This window comes from Typopeltis vanoorti, chromosome 16 (genome assembly GCF_054136105.1).
Source record: "Typopeltis vanoorti isolate ZY-2024b chromosome 16, IOZ_Tvanoo_1.0, whole genome shotgun sequence".
In the NCBI taxonomy this organism is placed as follows: domain Eukaryota; kingdom Metazoa; phylum Arthropoda; class Arachnida; order Uropygi; family Thelyphonidae; genus Typopeltis; species Typopeltis vanoorti.
Window position 1 is genome coordinate 55,032,851 of NC_143564.1, and position 21,209 is coordinate 55,054,059.

A 21,209-nucleotide genomic window follows, 5' to 3' on the forward strand; every position below is an offset into this window, starting at 1 on the left:
ACCATGTTTTTCTTCAAAGTTACAAGTAATTATTTGTTTAATTATACAGCAGTATGATAATTAAGAAAAAAGCTATATATGTATATATATAACAGCATCTCATATCTATCTACCTATATATATGAGATGCTGTTATCACAATTTTCTGCTTTATAAATTCTTACTTGTATATCCATGAAATGGAAAAATCTGTATATAAATATATATATATATATATATATACAATATATGCAATATTTACAATATATATATATATATATTGTATATATTTGATGCAACAGATATCAGCTACATGACAGAATTGAAGAAATTTAATGACTAGAAACCAAGAGATAACAAAATAGAAAAAAACTATTATTTGAATGCACAACTAGCTTTGTCTTCTTATACATCATAGGGTGTGTAACATGAAAAAGATACACATACCAACATATATCTTCATGCACAATCTCATTATTATCTGTCCAAAAACTTGGCATCATTTCTGTATTAGGTAAACATGTTCACTCCTTCCTCAGTGAAGAAGAAACCAACACGAACTACAATTTCTCTTTACAATCTTTAGAAAAATGGTTATCCTAAACACACTGTTAGTAAGCTTCTATTTAATACACGTACTCACCATACTGAAGATAGTATTTGATGTAAAAGGCTTTATATCCCTATGGTATATCATCTCCGTTTCAGCAAAATTACAATTCTTGAGTTAAAATTCTCAAGAAACTTAAAATCCACACTTCTTTCACTTCTCTATCAAAATGTCTTTCCTTATTTGGTAGATCTAAACTGAAATATGACAGCCTAAAGTATTCTGGAGCTTACCATCTTTAGTTCAACTGCAGTGTGCCCTATTTTGGTCATATGGAGAAATCCATTGAGCTGTGTATGGTAAAGCATGTAAGAGACATCACGTATAACAGAACTAGAGCCCATTTACTATCTAATCACGTTCTTAATTCTGCTCACGTTAATGATGAAGATTCTATCACTCATCCAGTGATCTAGAACAAATCAGAAAACATTTTTAGATGCTATGATGAGCTTGAGAGAAGAATTGTGGAATTAACAGAAATTGTCCTCAATATGGTCCGTCCTTCTTAATACTAACCATAGCTATAACTTATCTCATTGTCACACTCCAGCCAACCAACCAAATCACTATCCAACCAAAGTTGGATAGCTGGTGATTGACAATCCTGGAGAGCCTGTGTGAATATGCCCAACAATATTATGACATCCAGAACACCTTCAAATGTTTATGATATATTTGCCACTTAATTTATAACTGTTGTTCTCTTGTAATGTACATTTGTTTTTTATTTTGATTTTCATCTTATGCACCCAATGAAGTCTTCTAAGAAGACAAAACTAGGTTTGCATTCAAATAATAAATAGTTTTCTCTATTTTGGAATCACTCGGTTTCTAGTCATTAAATCTCTCCAAAACATGCATACGGTTTCCTCGTGCAACAGAGTAGTAAATAAGATTTTTACCTTTGATCCAGTAAGACCGGCTTCACCAGGTGAACCTGGAAAACCAGGAGACCCCTAGAAAGCAAAACAAGGAAATACTAAATGCTGATCCATTATATATATATATAATGTAAATAAGTTTGTTTTTTTACCTTGGGAATAATGTATATATTAGGGTTACCAAGTAATTTTATAAATAAACTTGGTTATTTTACTTCTGATCCCAAGCAAACAGTTAAGTTTGAGCCTGAATGTAGTTCAAGTCTAAAGGTGGTGCAACACCAGGAAAACTCATTGTAAAGGTGGGTAAAGTTCCGATCGCTATTCTTAGTATTTTCCATAATGTAAAGCATATCTCACTAAGAGATGTATACTGCAATACATTATGGGTGGAGTCACTACCCAGACCGGTTTCAACCTTTTTTGAGGTCTCCTCAGTGAGTAGCTAGACCCTAAATACCAAGGTTTTAGTAATACAGAGCCTTATCAACTTTACCTATACAAGTTGCTACAAGGTGTTATTTTGAATAAGAATCTCTGGAGGAGAAATAGATGTAAATAAGTTTTTTTTTTTTTTTTACCTTGGGAATAATGTAGATATTAGGGTTACCAAGTAATTTTATATATAAACTTGGTTATTTTACTCCTAATCCCAAGTAAGCAAACAGTTAAGTTTGTGCTTGAACGTAGTTCAAGTCTAAAGGTGGTGCAACACCAGGGCAACTCACTGTAAAGGTGGGTAAAGCTCCAATCACTATTCTTAGTATTTTCCATAATGTAAAGCACATCTCACTAAGAGATCTATACTGCAATACATTATGGGTGGGGTCACTACACAGACCGGTTTCAACCTTTTTTGAGGTCTCCTTCATTGTTATATATATATATATATATATATATATATATATATTATTATTATTTGACATCTCCAGGGAGTCCAAAGACTCATCCATTATATATATTTATATCTATATATGTTAAGGATACCAAGAAATTTCATAAACATTGGTTTTAATCCTATTTTTCCAAGTAAGCACACAAGCAGACCTGAAAATACTTCAGGTGCAAACTTAGCTTACTTGCTTGCATACTTACTGGGGAAAATAGGATTAAAACCAAGTTTATAAAATTTCTTGGTATCTTTAACATATAGTATACCCAAGGTAAAAAACCATCTATCTATCAAACAGATAAGCTTAGGTGTAGACTGTTATTCATGACTTACTTTTCATGGTATTAACAACACCACACAATTTTTTCAAAGAGTTGTTTTATTAACTGGTAATATTTTGCTGATTTTCAACTCAGCATCATCAGAGCACAACACACTTCTACACGTGACAGTGAGTGAGTGAAACTACAATTGCAATGAACAAAAGATCTAAAGTCCTATTTTTGGCACCTTCTAACAAACAAACAAAAAAAAAGCCATGCAGGAGTTTCTCTTATGATAACAGACTCCCAAATTTTTGGCAAATTAATGCAACCATATTTTTAAAGTTGGGAGAATTATCCAAAGTCATTGGTGACTCAAAAAATAATCTTTCAGATTTATAACGACTCCTGAAAAGCACATTCGTTTTTCGTCATCTAATCCTGTATGAAGGAATGTCCAAAGCGTGGTGTGCTAATCCCGACTTGCCATAGTAATAGTAGCGAATGTATTTTTCATGTTTTTCCAGGCGTATGTTAACTGATCTTCCTGTTTGCCCATAATAGGCCAAGTGACAGTCATAAGGAACTTCATACACTGCTGGGTGAGCTAAAGGGTGAAGTTTATCATTAGACGAGCAGATCACAGTTGCCAGCTTGACATGAGGTTTGAAAGTGGTGCGAAGGCCATGTTTCATCAATACTTTGGCTATCTTTTCTGATGTACCACTGATATAGGGAATAGAAATAGTCATGTTGTATTGTTGTGTATTAGGAGAGGGCAGAGTAATGGGCTTATGTAGTATTTTATCTATTTTGTAGGAATTATAGCTGTTGGCTAAAAATGTAAAGCGCAGATATTGAAGTTCTGTGGTCAGAGCTGTATCATTAGAACAAACAGCTCTGGCTCTGTGTGTAAGTGTTTTTAAAATGCCATACTGTTGGACTGAATGAGGATGATGTGATTGTTTATGTAGGTATCTTCCTGTGTGGGTAGGCTTTCTGTAAATAGAAAAAGACAGTGATCCATCTGAAAGGCAGGTGACTAATATGTCAAGAAATGGTGAACAGTTATTTGATTCTTTTTCTACTGTGAAGTGGATTTTGGAATGTTGGCTGTTTAGGTAGGTGACAAACGCCTTCAAAGTCGTTCCCATGGGGCCAGATGGCAAACACGTTATCTACATAGCATAACCACACTTGTGGTTTGTATGTAGCTGTGGTAAGTACTTTGTTTTCAAAATGTTCCATGTACAAATGTGCTAAGGGGGGGGGGGAACCCATAGCAGTACCATTAATCTGTTTGTAGAATTTTCCTCCCCATGTAAAGTAACCCGCATTCATGGTAAATTTAAATAATTCAAAAATATCATATGGAAATTTAGACTTGATTAAATCAAGCGTGTCTGTAAGTGGTACATTAGTTAGTAAATAAAGAGGTGACATCAAAACTAACCTAACTGAATTTTTTAGGATAAAATTTTTAACCACTGCTTCGAAATGGACTGAATTTTTTACAAAAGTAGAGGTGTTGCCAATAAGGGAGCAAGCGACTTGGCTAAATGCCGGGCCAGTTTATATGTGGGACTATCTATGCTATCGACTATGGGACATAAGGAGATATTAGTTTTGTGGATTTTTAGTAATCCAAAAATACTGGATGGTTTAACATGAATTGGTTTTATTTTCTTGATGATTTCCTTGGGCCAAGACGTCATTTTCGGACTTTTTTCTTTTCAGACATTATAGGATCTCGATGTATAATTTGATACGTGGAACTGTCACATAGGAGATTTTGCATTTTTCTGTTATACTCTTCTTGATTCATGATAACTGTTGCATTTCCTTTATCGGCATTTGTAATAATAATAATAATAATAATTATTATTATTATTAAACAAGACCTCTGGAGTCAAAGACTCATCTGGGAGGTCCTTTTATCACACACACATCTCATCATACTGTGTCTTAAACACACTCAAACTCCATGCAGACACCACACTCTCAGGCAAGGCATTCCAATCATTCACAACTCTGCATGAAAAAAACCTGCCTCTCACCCCCCTACTCACACCCTCTTTATACAGTTTCCAGGGATGACCTCTGGTTCTCCCCTGATCTCCCACTATTCTCTGTAGAACTTCTCCACCAATGATCCTATAACAACCCCTTACCAACTTGTAGGTCTCCATCATATCTCCCCTCTTCCTTCTCTCCACTAGACTCTGCAAATTACATCTTTTCAATCTTTCCTCATACTTGACATTCCAGAGGCCAGAAACTACCTTAGTCAGTTGCCTTTGGACCCTTTCCAACATCTCTTCATCCTTCTGAAAACCAGGTGACCAAATCTCAGCACAAAAGTCCATGTGTGGCCTAATCAAAGCCTTATACAATGGAACAAGAATCTCCCTACTTCTACACATCAGTGTCCTCCGCATCATTCCCAGAAGTCTTTGTGTTGTCTTCACAATTTTGGCGATGTGTCCCCTAAATTTTAGATCCTTATCCACTATCACCCCCAGATCTCTTATTTCCTCTACTTCCAACAATACATTCTCACCAAGCATAAATTCTGCATCCCATCTTTGTTTTCCAAATTTTAAAACCTTACATTTTGCAACATTGAACTCACATCCTCATTTGCTTGCCCAATCACTCAATTTATTCAAGTCTTCTTGCAAGGCCACAACATCTTCACTACTCTTTATGGTTCATCCCAACTTTGCATCATCTGCAAACAACTGAAAATCTCCATCCAAATCTTCGTCAATATCATTAATATTAAAGTTAAATAGTAATGGCCCCAAAACAGACCCTTGAGGCACTCCATTAGTGACTTTCCTTTTCCTGGATATCGCACCCCCATACACAACTTGTTGATACCTATCAGATAGCCAGTCTCCAATCCAATCCAATCCAATCCAATCCACTAATCTAATTTCCAACCCCATCTGCTCTAGTTTGACTGTCAACTTATCATGAGGTACTCTATCAAAAGCTTTTGCAAAATCCAAGTATATTACTGTGTATCCTTCTCCTCTGTCTAAGGAAGCAGTCACTTTATTGTAATAAGTAAGTAGATTACTAAAACATGACCTCCCTTTAGCAAAGCCATGCTGTCCATCAAAGATTATACCATTGTTGTCAACCCAACTCTGGATCCTAGTTCTCACAAGCTTCTCCAACAACTTAACCACAACAACTGACACAGAGATAGGCCTATAATTGGATGCTTGAGTTCGATCACCTCCTTTATGAAGTGGCACAATCTTGCCCTCCTTCCACTCTTTAGGAACTTGACCAAGTGCAAGACTCGTATTAAAAAAATATGTCAAGGCAGGTGTCAACTCTCTGGCACATTCCTTCAGAATATGCAGTGATATATTATCAAGTCCCACAGCCTTATTTATATCTAGTTTACTCAACTCCCCAAACACCTCTTGCTCACTTACAGTCAGTCTCTCCTCCCCATCATCAACTGCTCTCAATCTCTCCATGAAGTCACATTCACAAGATTGAAAGATCTTTATGAACTGCTCATTAAGTATCTCCACCACACATTCTGCATCAGCTGTCTTTATACCATTTCCTCCAATCAATGTCATCTTTCCATAATCATTCTTTCTTTTGCTGGCTACATATCGAAAGAATTCCCTAGGATTCTTTTTGGCTTCATTAGCTAACTGCTGTTCATACCTCTCTTTAGCTACTCTCACCAACCAAGTCACCCTCCTTGCCTGGTCCTTGTAGACCTCATGAAATTGGTTACTTCCACTTCTCTTATGTTGCCTCCACAATGCCCTTTTTCTCTATATCACATGCTTAATCTCTTTATTCATCCATCTCACACCTACCTTATTTAACCTTCTCACCCATGGTATACATTTAGACATTGCATTTACTAAATAGTTCTTGAAAATCCCCCAAGCTGCATCGATCTCTTTTCCAGCTAACTCCTCATTCCATGCTACACCTGCAAGCTGTCTCCTGAGCTCTTCATAATCACCCTCCCCCCTTGTAGTTCCACATATACCCTTTTTTCACAGGGGTCCTTGCACTGCTGGCAACCACCCAGGTAATCACCTCATGGTCACTTTCACCAATTGGTGGATGATTTGACACCTCATTTATAATTACATCCTACGATGAGATGACCAAATCCAAGACCCTTAATCCTCGTGTGCCCTCTGTTACATACTGTCTGTGTGTTACATACATAATAATAATATTTTTATTATTATATAACTTTTTATGGCAGTTAATTGATTACTTGGCATATTGCTTTGTCACCTCTTTATTTACTAATGTACCACTAACAGACACTCTTGATTTAATCAAGTCTAAATTTCCCCATGATATTTTTGAATTATTTAAATTTACCATGAATGCAGGTTACTTTACATGGGGAGGAAAATTCTACAAACACATTAATGGTACTGCCATGGTCCCCCCCCCCCCCGTTAGCACATTTGTACATCGAACACTTTGAAAACAAAGTACTTACCACAGCTACATACAAGCCACAAGTGTGGTTATGCTATGTAGATGATGTGTTTGCTATCTGGCCCTATGGACAAGACACTTTGGAGGCATTTGTCACCTACCTAAACAGCCAACATCTCAAAATCTACTTCACAGTAGAAAAAGAATCAAATAACTGTTTACCATTTCTTGACACATTAGTCACCCGCCTTTCAGATGGTTCACTATCTGTATCTATTTACAGAAAGCTCACACACACAGGAAGATACCTACATAAACAATCACATTATCATCTAGTCCAACAGTGTGGCATTTTAAAAATACTTACACACAGAGCCAGAGCCATTTGTTCTAATGATACAGTTCTGACCACAGAACTTCAATATCTGTGCCACACGTTTTTAGCCAACGGCTATAATTCCTACAAAATAGATAAAATACTACATAGGCCCATTACTCTGCCCTCTCCCAATACACAAGAATACAGCATGACCATTTCTATTCCCTATATCAGAGGTATATCAGAAAAGATAGCCAAAGTATTGATGAAACATGGCCTTCGCACCACTTTCAAACATCATGTCAAGCTGGCAACTCTGATCCGCTCACCTAAGGATAAACTTCACCCTTTAGCACACCCAGGAGTGTGTGAAGTTCCTTGTGACTGTCACTTGGCCTATTATGGGCAAACAGGAAGATCAGTTAACATACGCCTGGAAGAACATGAAAAATACATTCGCTACTATTACTATGGCAAGTTGGGACTGGCAGACCATGCTTTGGACACTCCTTCACACAGGATCAGATGGAGAAAAACGAATGTGCTTTTCAGGAGTCCTTATAGATCTGAAAGATTATTTTTTGAGTCAGCAATGGCTTTGAAGAATTTTCCCAACCTTAACAAATATGGTTGCATCAATTTGCCAAAAATTCGGGAGACTGTTATCATAAGAGAAACTCTCCTGCATAGCTTTTTTTTTTTTTTTTTTAGAGGGCACCAAAAATAGGACTTTAGATCTTTTGTCGATTGCAATTGTAGTTTCACTCACTCACTGTCACGTGTAGAAGTGTGTTGTGCTCTGATGATGCTGAGTTGAAAATCAGCAAAATATTAGCAGTTAATAAAACATCTCTTCGAAAAAATTGTGTGGTGTTGTTAATACAGTGAAAAGTAAGTCATATCTATCTATCTATATATATATATATATATATGAGGGTGATCTGAAAAGTTCTGAAGGTCAACTATAAATCGCAACATTATCAGCAATATTTTTTTTTCCTAAGTTGGTACATCTGTCATAAGCATCCCTGTGAAATTGCAAATCATTCTATCAAGTAGTTTATTTATACAGCTATCTGAAGCAAAAATGTTGTCTGTATCCCTTGAAAGGGATAAACTTGACTACCATGCAGTTATAAAATTCTTTGTAAAAGAAGATTTGCCAAAAGAAATTCATTCGAAGTTCATAAAAGTTTATGGGCACTCTTATCTTTCATTTTCGACAATTAAGGAATGGGTTGCTGAGTTTAAGCAGGGCCATACCAGCCTTGAAAATGATCCACGTGAAGGATGTCCAAAAAGTGTAACAATACCAGAAATCATTGATCAAGTGCACGATATGGTAATATGGTAATAGCTGGCCACCAAGTCAAAGTGCATGAAATTGCTGAGACTATAGGCATTTCAAAAGAATGTGAAGAATATATTTTGCATGAAGAAATGCAAATGAAAAAGCTTTGCACAAGATGGGTGCCATGATTGCTCATAGCAGATCAAAAACACATTTGCATGAAAATCTCTGAGCAGTGCTTGGAGCGTTTTAACAAGAATAAAACTGATTTTGTGCATCGATTTATTACTATGGATAAGACTTGGATTCACCATTGCACACCAGAATTCAAACTGCAGTCAAACAGTGGACAGAAGCCAGTTGTTCAGCGCCAAAGAAGACAAAGTCGGTTCCATCAGCAGGAAAGGTCATGGCATCAGTGTTTTGGGATGGCATTTTGTTTATTAATTATCTTGAAAAGGGTAAAACAATGACCGGGGAATATTATTCTGATATTTTAACCAGACTATACGAAAAAAATTAATTAGAAAAAAACGGTTTGCAAAAGGAAAAAAATCCATCTTTCATCAGGACAATGCACCTGCCCACAAAAGTGTTTTAGCAATGGGAAAATTAAGGGATCTCCACACTGTGAATTGTTGTACATCCACCCTATTCCCCAGATTTGGCTCCCTCTGTCTCTTCCCACAATTAAAACTCTTCCTCGTTGGTCAGTGTTTTTCTTCGAATCAAGAGGTGATTGCAATTTGTAGAAGTGTATTTTGCAGATCTTACTGAGAACCACTACAGGGACAGGATAATTGTGATGGAGAATTGCTGGAATAAATGTATTAATCTTAAGGGAGATTATGTTGAAAAATAAAAATAATTTTGAAATTATAAATTCGTTTTTTCATTGTTAGGTTGAGAGCTTTTCAGACCACCCCCATATATAATAAAAAAAGTGTGTAGTGCATATTACAAACCAAACACAAGTAACTGTTTTTTATATTTTTGATGTCAGAACAAACAGTCCAATCTCTTCTTATTATCCAGGTGATATAAAATTCTGTGTGAGCGTGCAGCTATAGGAAACAAACATTAAAAAATCATCCATCTATAGAGAATGGATGAAATGTGAGTTACATAAATTAATTATAAATACTAATCTATTATTAGCACGATCACCATAATACACATATGATACATATAATAAATTATACTAAAGGTGCTGTTTTCAAACTGTAGCATGTATTCATGAAATAAACTAGCAGTCAGAATGAGCTGAAAATGCCAGGAACATGCTATTATATGTTCTTAAAAATAGACAACTCTTAGAAATAAAAGTTTCAAAATTATAAAATATATATGGAAAATATATAAAGGAAAAATTTTACATTTTTTTTAGGAGTAAATACAAAATATATTTAGAATCCAAAAAAATAGTTATGAAAGTTATTTTAAGATATAGTTCTAATATTTCCTGTCTCTCTCTAGACAATCTAAGGGGTAGTGCTGTTATAGGCATGGCAGGATTAATCTCCCACCTAAAGACAAATTACCTTAGGTAATTGTCCTTAGTGGGAGATGAATTTTATTGCCTAGTAAGGGACCATGCCACTTATTGAAGGCCGGAAGTGGCTGGAAATTGACTTCACCAAGGTTGTAAAAGTCAATAATTTTTAGAATCTTGGTGAACTGCTCCATTCATCAGTTGGTGGATGTGAATGCAAAGTTAAACAGATGGGTTAATGAAAAGCATTGTCTTGAGCAGAAAAACATGCTCCAGTTTTTTAGAGATTGAGGGAAAAAATGGTGCAATTTGTTTAGGAAAGGCTAGAGGTAAATGTCAGTATTTTGGGTTTCTTTTTGGGATTCTAAGCCAATTGATGTGAAGTCATTAGCCTCTATATACAAGTAGCCCAGTCGTGAAGTTACTTTATGTGCAAATTTTGTTTGCTTACACTTGGATAAAGGATGAAACCAAGAATATAATTTCTTGGCATCTTTAATTTATAGTATAACCGAGTGAAAAAACTTTCAACATGTATTTTGGTAGCAATGAAGATGACTCATTTATCTTTAGTCCATCAAAGAATATTATGAAGGACTATGCTTAAGTCACTTAATGTACATAACCTAAAACTTTTTCAAAATGGGAGTGTAAGCTGTTACATTAATAGAAATTATAAACAAACCTGGTGTTCAGGGGGATGAGGATGTATTGGAGAAGGTCCAGAAAGGTTTACTAAGTTAGTGTCAGGTGTACGGAATGTCAGATATGAGGAAAGATTGAGGGAATGCAACTTATAGAGTCTTGTGAATAGAAGAAGAAGAAGAAGAGGGGATATGACTGAGATACATAAGATGGTGAGGAATTGTTACTAAATTAATGTAGAGAAAATATTTCTTTGAATAGAGGTAGGCAAGGGTAGAACAAGAGGCTATTAATGGAAGCTGTACAAGGAGGATGCAAGCAGGGAAGTGAGAATCAGGTTCTTTGCATGGAGAGTGACCGGTGAATGGAATGCATTGTCTGAAAGTGTGGTGAGTGTAGAAACTGTGAGTAAGTTCAAGACACAGTTCTATGATCTTTTGGCACAAGAGAGTACAGACCTCCCATGATGAATCCTTTAGACTCAACAATTTTTAGAACCTTGGTGAACTGCTCCATTCATCAGTTGGTGGATGTGAATGCAGAGTTAAACAGATGGGTTAGCAAAAAGCATTATCTTGAATATCTGTCTGGAAGTCAGATATTGATAATCATGAGAAAGATGTCAAAGACTAGATGAGTAGAAGTTAAATCCGGCATTCTATGTAAAGAATCAGAAAGCACAGCTGCCATTTTAATAGCAGGTGAGATTTATGCATTTATTATTATTATTATTATTATTATTATCGCACCTCTGTGGCATCAAAAGACTCATTGTGGAAGGTCTCACTGTCACACAGTTCATTATACCTTGCCTTAAATGCATTCACTGTCTGTACTCACCACAATCTCAGGCAATGCATTCCAATTGCCTACCACTCTCTATGCAAAAAAACCTATCACTCATTTCCCCTTCTCAACTCTCCTTATACAGCCTCTCTGAATGTCTTTTTGTTCTTCTTTAGCCTCGTCCCATTCTATGAAACTTAATCCACACTAATCTGATAATAACTCCTTATCAGTTTCTATGTCTGGTTCATATCTCCCCTGCTCCCCCCCCCTCCTCCTCATCCTATTCACTAGACATTGCAAACTGCACTTCCTCAATCTGTCTTCATACAATCCAAAGACAAGAAACAGCCTTAGTCAATCATGTCTGGATCCTTATAATATTGCTTCATCCTTTTGTAAAGGCAACTGAAACTCTGCACAGTATGCCATATGTCAAAGCCCTTGTGAATTTGTTGATGGTTGTTTTTGCATTTGTGGCATGTTTCGGTATAGATGAGAATGAGGATGGAGTTCTTGTTTTAAGTCATTTGTGATATGCTAAATTTTTCTCTCATGTATTGTTAAATCATTGCTTGGACAGTGGACAGGAATTTTGAGGAGAGTGAGGAATGGAGACTATCATTTCAGTAACTTGCTCAGAGCAAGGATTTAGATTAGGAGTGGAAGCAGTAATATGACCATGGAAGAGTAAAAACCCCAGAGAGCAATCTGCCTGTTGAAGTTGTAGAGCCAAAGGATGAAGGTGAGAATGGCTGAGTGGAGGCATTCTGTGAACAGAAAATGTGCACCAGACAATGACCTGATTTATTTGAGAGGATAAGTGAGCTCTATGGGAATGAAAATTGGTTAAGAAGATATCAAGGGTGCTGGAAGAGTTGACAGGATAAGAGAGAGATTAAAAAACAATTTGTCAGTAAAAAATGCCCCTGAAAACAGAATATTTTATAATTTACTCAAGAAACAGCAAACAGAAAATGCAGAGAAAGAAAGACCCTGTGGCTAAATGAATATGCAAATGATACTGTTCTGAAAGCCAATAATTTAGAGAACCTAAAATCAATGATTTCTAATCTAAATTTAACCAGAAACAAGTACAACTTGGAGATAAACCTCAATAAGACAAAAATCATCGTAATGGGCAGAATAAAAAATATTTCAATGTTACAATAAATAATAAAAGAACTGAACAAGTAGAAGGTTTCAATTATCTAGGATCATTAATCACTGAAGATCTATGTTATATGGTAACTATCAAGCACAGAATAAGTCTAGGATGATCAGAAATGAACAAGTTTTTTAAAATAAAATTTAAATAAAATATGAAGCAGCAAAAAAACCATAGCCTCTTCAACTCAATGATGCTTCTGGTGGTACACTATGGAGCAGAGAGCTGGATTTCTGACAAACAAGAACACAGATTAAAAAGTCTTGAATCGAAGTGCTTAAAAAAAGCAACAGCACAAAGTGGACCGAAAAAAAAAAAAAGATAAGTGATAAAATAAGGGAAGAGTTGGGTTACACCGATAACACCCTAAATAGGCTACACAAAATACAGTCCCAGTGGTTTGGGCATATAGCCAGGATGTGCCAAGAGAGACTGTCTTATGTACTTCTTTATGGAAGGGTTGGGGATGACTTAGGCAGAAGAAGACCAAGAAGAAGATGGCATTAAGCTTGGAAGATTCACTCAGTCTTGACATCAGCAAGGCTAGCTGAGGACAGAACCCAATGGAGAAAAAGAATTCATGGAACACTCAATACATCCTGAATACTCTGTCTGAGACATTCAACAACTCTTTGAAAAGCTATTATTTTTGTCAGGCATCAATATGTGAATAAAAATAAAGAAATAAAAACAAAAAAATAAATTAAAAAAATAAAAATAAAAATAAATGAAAAAATGTCTGAAAAACAATCTACAAACCAAGGAGTAAGACAGGGATGCCCTCTGTCTCCAACACTTTTCAATATTTACATTCAATCAACAACAACCATGGGTTCAATGCCATAGGTGTCTAATGACATCATGATAAGTTTCTTCCATTGCATTCTATTTTGTGCAAGATGACTCAGTTGTGTATAGAGTTTCTGCACCATTCGATGCTGTCATCGCCCCATTCTCTGTTTGGTCTTCCTCTTTTGTTCTTTCCTTCAATCATTCCAAACAGCAACATTTTTAATTTTCTCTCATCATTCATTCTACATATATGGCCAAATAGGTGTAGTTTCCTTTTGATTATTTTCTGTATCAGGTTTTCTTTTGGTTGTATTCGTCTACAGATTTCCTCATTATTCACTTTCTGGATCCAGCTTATCCTCAAGATCTTTCTATAGCACTTCCTCTCGAATGCTAATATCCTCCTTTCAGATTCTCTCAGGAGTACCCAGGCCTCACATTCATGTGAGGCCTGGATACTCCTGTGTCATGCTGCAGATACAGTTTCCACAATGCACAGCTTAGTGTGCATCTTTATAGCTCGGTTCTTCCATATTTTGTTCATGGTTTTTAAGATAGCTGCTGCTCTGGCTATTCTAATTTTCACTTCTTTTTTTGGGTCCAAGACATGCATCATGTGACATCCAAGATATGTGAAGTGTTCCACATTTTCCAGTTGAAATCCGTTAATGGTAATTTTGTTCAGTAACTCCTGCTGTCCAAATATCATTATTTTAGTTTTTTCAAAATTGACATTTAGTCCATATCTTTTTCCTTCTGTGTATAGTGTTTGCAGTGTCTTTTCCAGCCTTGCTGTATCTTCTTCAATCAGGATGATGTCATCTGCAAAGCAGAGGTAGTTTATTCTCATTCCATTTATTGAAATGCCTCCACCTTCTTCTTTGATCTTATCTAGTGTCCTTCCCAGATGTGTGATGAAATGGTTGGTGATATTGGGTCCTCTTGTCTTGTGCCTTGACTAGTGGCAAACCAATCTCCAGGCACATGCTATCCTGACTGTTGCTTGTGCTTGGCTGTTTATATCTTTCAACAGGTGGATCAATTTATTGTCTACATCATAGGATTCCAAGACAGCCCGTGTTATATTTCTCTTGTTCCTTGGCATCAGATTTCAATCACATTTTCTTTCTACTGTCATTTACATTAATGAAATATTAATACAGTGGAACACCTTAAACAATCCAGGCATAGAAATTTTCCATAATAACAAAATAAATATTCTATTATTTGCAGATGATCAGGTAATAATATCAGATAAGGAAGACAATTTACAAAGAGCAATATATAATTTAAACATTATAGTAGAACAGTGTGGAATGAAAATTTCCATAGATATAATAAATTTAGTTTAATCCTTTACCCAAGTGTAGGCAACCACAGTTTGCCCCTGAAGTAGTTCAGGACTGAGGCAACTCGCAGCAAAGGTGGACCAAGCTTTCATACTCCATGTCTCAGTATCTTCCATAATGCAAAGCACATCTCCTTGTGGACATGTATAATGCTATGCATTAAGGAAAGATAGGTTTCGACTCTTATTGAGGTCTCATCAGTGGGAAGCAGGCCTAAAAGTGGTGATACTAAGGCAGAAGCAATAGAGAGGTCATGTTTACTTATACGAGTTGCCAAAAGGTGTACCACCTTATTATTAATTTACTCTGGATTTAGAGAAAGATGTTGGAGGTTTATTTTCCACTTGGTTAGAACCTCTGCCTTAGTATCACCACTTCTGGATCTGCCTCCCACTGACGAGACCTCAATAAAGGTCGAAACCAGTCTGGGTAGTGGCCCTTCCCTTAATGCATAGCATTATACATGTCCACAAGGAGATGTGCTTTGCATTATGGGATATACTGAGACAAGGAGTGATGACAGTTTGGTCCACCTTTGCTGCGAGTTGCCTCAGTCCTGAACTACGTCAGGCGCAAACTTTGTTTGCCTACACTTGTGTAAAGGATTAAACTAAATTTATTATAGTCTAACCAAGCAGAAAATAAACTTTCAACATTTCCATAGATAAAACTAAACCACTGTCATTTAGCTAAAGCAGCCATCATTTCTTTATGTATATGAAATTCCTTTTCTTTTTTACATATTAGGACCAGTAGCCTATTAAGGAATACTAAGTTGGCTCCTTATAAACCAATAAAGGTAATTTTGGGAGAGACAGCATAATTAAGGAGGGATGTTGATATAAGGCACAGATGGAGAATATACTTTGAAGGGCTCTTGAATGGGGAAAATGTGAGAACTTCACAAAGACGATGAGCAGTTTTATGAGAGGATGGTGCAAAACATCAATAGTGCAGAAGTTGAGGAGGCTGTAAAGAGGATGAAGAATGGAAAATTGGTGGGCCCTGACAGGATCCCAGTGGAGGCACAGGGCATTGACCTACTGTGGGGTCTGTTCATAAAAGTTTGCCAACAGGAAAAAATGCCTGAGAAGCAGAGAGAAAGTACTCTTGTCCCTATTTAAAAGGGTAAACGGGATGCACAAGACTGTAAGAATTACAGAGGAATAAAGTTGATGTTCCACACAATGAAAATCCTCGAAGGGATTCTTGATGGAATACTGAAGGAGAAGGTGGAGCAGTTTGGTTTAATGCCTGGTTGATTGAAAACGGATGCAATCTTTGGTTTACAGCAGAAGTCTGGAGGTGTCTGAGGGAGAATACTAGAGAAAAATGTCAGGTCGGTGCAGGAGATGTACAGAAATGTAAAGACAAGAGTTCGGACCTGCCTGTGAGAGACAGAAAGCTTTCAAATGGCAGTTGGTTTGCATCAAGGATCAGGATTAAGTATGTCACTGTATATTATTGTGATGGAGGTGGTGATGGAAGAGGTGAGAGAAGACATGCCTTGGACAATGTTGTATGCAGATGACATTGTGCTGTGCGCAGAATCAAGAGAAGAAGTCAGGTAAATTGGAAAGATGTGGAGAGTACTGGAAGAGAGAGAGGTATGAGACTGAGCAGAAGTAAGACAGAGGACTTGTGTTGCAAAGTGGGTGGCAGCCAAGAGACAGATCTGGAACTGGAAGGAAATGTCATCAGGAAGGTTAGTGACTTTGGATACCTACCGTATATTATCATGTATAATGCAAAACATTTATGGTAAAAAATACTACTTAAAGTTAGGGGTTCGCATTACATGCGGATCCTAAAAAATATAACATCTTATTAGACTTGCACACACAATATATACTACCTAATGCCTATGCAACCAAATCTACTTGACCCACTCACATTCGGCGACTGAGCACACATCGTATCTGCGCATGCACTCTCCGTTGCCGAATGATAGAGCACAGTGAGATAGATAGAGCACAGTTAGGTATATCGATTTAACCACAGTTCATTTTAAATATTATTCGTTAAACAAACCTAGCCTGAAAATGAGCCAACAGAAACGTAAACGTTCATCTTTTGAAGCAGGATTTAAATTGCATGTCGTGCAGTTTGCAGAAGAACATAATAACAGTATTGCTATGCAAGAATTTGGTGTAGCAGAGAGTAATATTAGACTTTGGCGTAAGCAAAAAGACAGTCTTGAAAAAATCCCCAAAACGAAACGTGCCCGTCGTGGAGATGTAGCACCCTTTCCAGAACTCGAAGAAGAGCTAAATGAATGGATTTTGATGCAACGACAAGATGGCATTATAGTAACAAGAAATGCAATTCGTTTTCGTGCTCTACAACTCAAGAATGGTAAATTCAAGGACACACCAGGTATTTCATCTTTTCTTGCTTCACCTGAGTGGTGCAACAGATTTATGGAACGCAAATCATTAACATTACAACACCAAACAAAACTTGCACAGAAGTTACCAAAGCAGCTTGAAGAAAAAGTGCAGTCCTTCCATAAATTTATCATAAAATTACGGAAGTGTCACAGATATGAACTTTCCCAAATTGGCAATATGGATGAGATGCCCATGTACTTTGATATGCCTGGGAATCGAACAGTAAACTCAGTTGGTGAAAAGGGTGTCTTCATAAAAACAACGAGACATGAAAAAAGCATTTTACCGTTGTTCTAGCAGGCATGGCAGACGGAACCACATTAAAGCCAACAGTGATATTTAAAAGGAAGAAAATTCCGAAGCATATGAAATTTCCACCAGGTGTAATTGTTTCTGCCAATCGGAAAGGTTGGATGGATGAAGAAGGTGTACAATTGTGGCTGGATCAATTATGGAACATATCTCAGACTAACAAAGCATGTTAGTCTGAGATATGTTCCGGGTGCATTTAACAGAGGCAAGCAAAGAGAAAGCACGTGAGCTACGTACAGACCTAGCAATCATACAGGGTGGTCTAACTTCCGTTTTTCAGCCGCTTGATGTCAGCTTGAATAAGCCATTTAAAGATCACTTACGTGAAAAATGGAGAGAATGGATGTCATCTGGTTTGGTGAAGATGACAAAGGGTGGGAATTTTCAGAAGCTTGAGTTCACCCTAGTCACCAGCTGGGTAAAGAAGCATGGGATTCAATACCATCTGAAATGATTCAACGCTCATTTCTTAAATGTGAAATAAGTAATTCAATGGATGGATCCGAAGATCACGTCATATACGAAAGCAAGGGATGATGCACAACAAATTGGAGAGCATGAAGATGATGATGACAACTGCTACCCGATGACGCAATCCCTACAGATGAATTTATAAATGAAATGTTTGACGACTCAAAAGATGAAGAAAAATTTAAAGGATTTTGACATTTTGTTTTAAAATAAATATTTCTTTCATTAATTTGTCTTGTATTTTGGCATTTTGTTTTTAAATAAATATTTCTTTCGTTAATTCATATTGTATTATTTATAATGTTATGGAACAAGATTAACAGATCGCATTATACGTGGACATGGCATTTTAGGGCTAGTTTTCAAACAAAATTTCTAGTTCGCATTATACGTAGATTGCATTATACGTGATAATATGCAGTAGGTTAAACAGTGAAAGAGGATGGAGAAGCTGAGATGGAAGTGAGATGCAGGATATAAGCTGGATGAGAGAGAGATAGAGATGGTTGGAGTGCTATGTGATAAGAGAGTGCCCATCGATATAAAGGGAAAAATCTACAGGACAGTGGTGAGACCAGTTATGATGTATGCTATGGAAACTATGGCCCTGAGGAAAAATAACATCAGTAGGATGGAAGTAGCAGAGATGAGAATGCTTAGGTGAATGTGTGGTGTGACCAGAAAGGATCGTCTGAGAAATAACTATGTTAGAGGAATGGTGAAAGTTACGAACTTAGGAGCGAAGATATAGGAGGCAAGGTTGAGATGGCTTGGTCATGCGACAAGGAGGGAGGATGAGGATACCGGAAGAAAGGTCATGCAGATCGATGCGCAGAGAAGGAGGAAGCATGGGAGGCCAAAGAAGAGATAGAAGGAGCTGGTGGAGGAGGACCTGAGGATTATTATTATTATTATAACAGGCAACACAAGGAGTCCTTAGACTCATCGAGGGAGGCCATAAACATCATGTCAAGAACTATTCACCATTCAAACAGTACTATCATACTTTGCGTCGAACTTATTCACAGTCATGGCTCCCACAACAGACACCGGCAGGTATTCGACTCATTCACCATTCACCAAGTAAAAAACCTAGTTTTTTACTTGGTGAGTGGTGAATGAGTCAATTTACATGAATTGCTCCTAGTTCTCCCACAACCAGACCTGTTTGGAAAAATTTCCTCTGAATTATTCTTGTAAAAACCCTCATAATCTGAATGTCTCAATCATATCACCCCCTCTTCTGTATTACAACCAATTTCTGTAACCCACAAATCTTCAACCTGTTCTTGTAAGGTTAATTCCACAGACCAGCCACCATTCCACTTGCCTCTGGATCCTCTCTACCTCCTTCCCATCACCAAGAAACCCTGGTGCCCAGATCTACGCACGGTAGTCAAGATGGGGGTCTTATCAAGGCTCGATAAAGAGGAACAATAACCTGCTTGTCTCTGCTGGTCAAAGTATTCTTAAGTAACCAAGTAATCTGATGAGCTGCATTAGCCACTTTTGCTATGTGCCCCCTAAACTTCAACTCCCTATCCACCAACACTCCCAAATCTCTGGCTTTGCCAATTTCCTGAAGTACAGTTACACTAATGGGGTATACTGCTGCTAATCTTTTCACTCCAAAATGAATAACCTTACACTTTGCCACATTAAACTGACATCCATTCATCTTAGTCCAGTCTGCCAATCTATTCAAATCATCCTGCAAATTTTTGACATCATGTGCATTCAATATTTCTCTACCCAACTTGGCATCATCAGCAAACAAGTGAACACTTCCTCTCAGATCCTTTCCTATATTGTTAATGAACAATATAGGAAAGTAGTGGTCCAAGAACAGAACCCTGTGGCACACCATTAGTCACAGGCCTTCTTTTGGACTTTACTCCTGAATAAACTACTCTCTGATATCTCACCATCAACCACAGTCCTAACCATCCCACCAACCCTACATCCATTCCCATGTGCTGAAGTTTACTGATTAGAATTCCATGTGGTATCCTGTTCAGGCGTCACTGTATTATAAAACATGAGCAAGTTACTGAAGCATGATCAACCCTTCACAAAATCAACCCTTCACAAAATCCCATACATTATTCCATTTCCATCTATCCATTCCTGTATTTTTCTCTTCACTAATTTCTCCAATACCCTGACAATGACTCCTGATATGCTGATCGGTTGGTAATTTGCAACAGCAGTCTTGGAGCCTCCTTTATGCAATGGAACTATTTTCTCCTCTTTCCACCACCTCCCGACTAACCCAGAGCTGAGATATAAATTAAATAATATGGTCAAGACACTGACAATTCCTTTGCTGCTTCAGGTAAGACTCACATTGGTATACCATCCAGTCCCTCAGATGTATTCACATTAAGGTTCTGTAATATACCATTCACCTATATTTCATTTACCTCAGTTCCCATATAAGCAGTGGTGAGCTATATAAGGGGCTCGCGTGAGCCCTTTGTTATATTTTTCTCAAATTTGCAAGCCCTTTGTTCTTCTTGTTTGATAAGCTTGTAGAACTAGAAAATACATTCTGTGGAATGTATACATGCTAATATAATTGCTATTTTAAATTCATTTCATTGCATTTTGTTCTGATGGAGCTAGTGTCATGTTAGAAAACAAATCAAGTGTTGCAATCAAACTTCTACAAAAATTTCCCAACGTTGTGATCTGATATTGCACTCATCGTTTACACTTTAGATGATTTGATAGATGATACTTAGATGATATATGTAGATGATACTTTAGATGATTTAGATGACATTAGATGATTCGATAAAAAACATTAAAGAAATAAATCATTTTGAAATATTTATGGATAGATCATCAACCACCAAAAAATCAATGAGAATTAAATACGATTGCAAAAGATCTTGGTGTATCAAAATTTTAAAGATCAGCTGTGTGTTTGGACCACGATGGGCAGCTTGCAGTTTACGAGCGGCTCTTGCTTTGTGGAGAAATTACCCAGCTTTATGCAAGCATTTTGCATTGAACGATAAATATAAGGGCTTTTTAAACCGACTTCTCAATTTGGAATTTTTAAAAGATCTAGCATTAATGATTGATATCCTACAGGAATTATCATATCTGTCAGAAGCT

The 21,209-nt window shown here is 36.9% G+C and overlaps 1 protein-coding gene across 1 annotated transcript in view; it reads right to left on the minus strand.

The window, feature by feature from the left end:
- The window catches only part of LOC150098029 (uncharacterized), a 995,665-nt gene that overhangs the window by 414,778 nt on the left and 559,678 nt on the right, over positions 1 to 21,209 (minus strand). Inside the window, exon 27 of the mRNA XM_090406661.1 lies at positions 1,495 to 1,548. Within this exon, the coding sequence (XP_090262787.1) occupies positions 1,495 to 1,548 (54 nt within the window). The remainder of the gene's footprint in view (positions 1 to 1,494; positions 1,549 to 21,209) is intronic.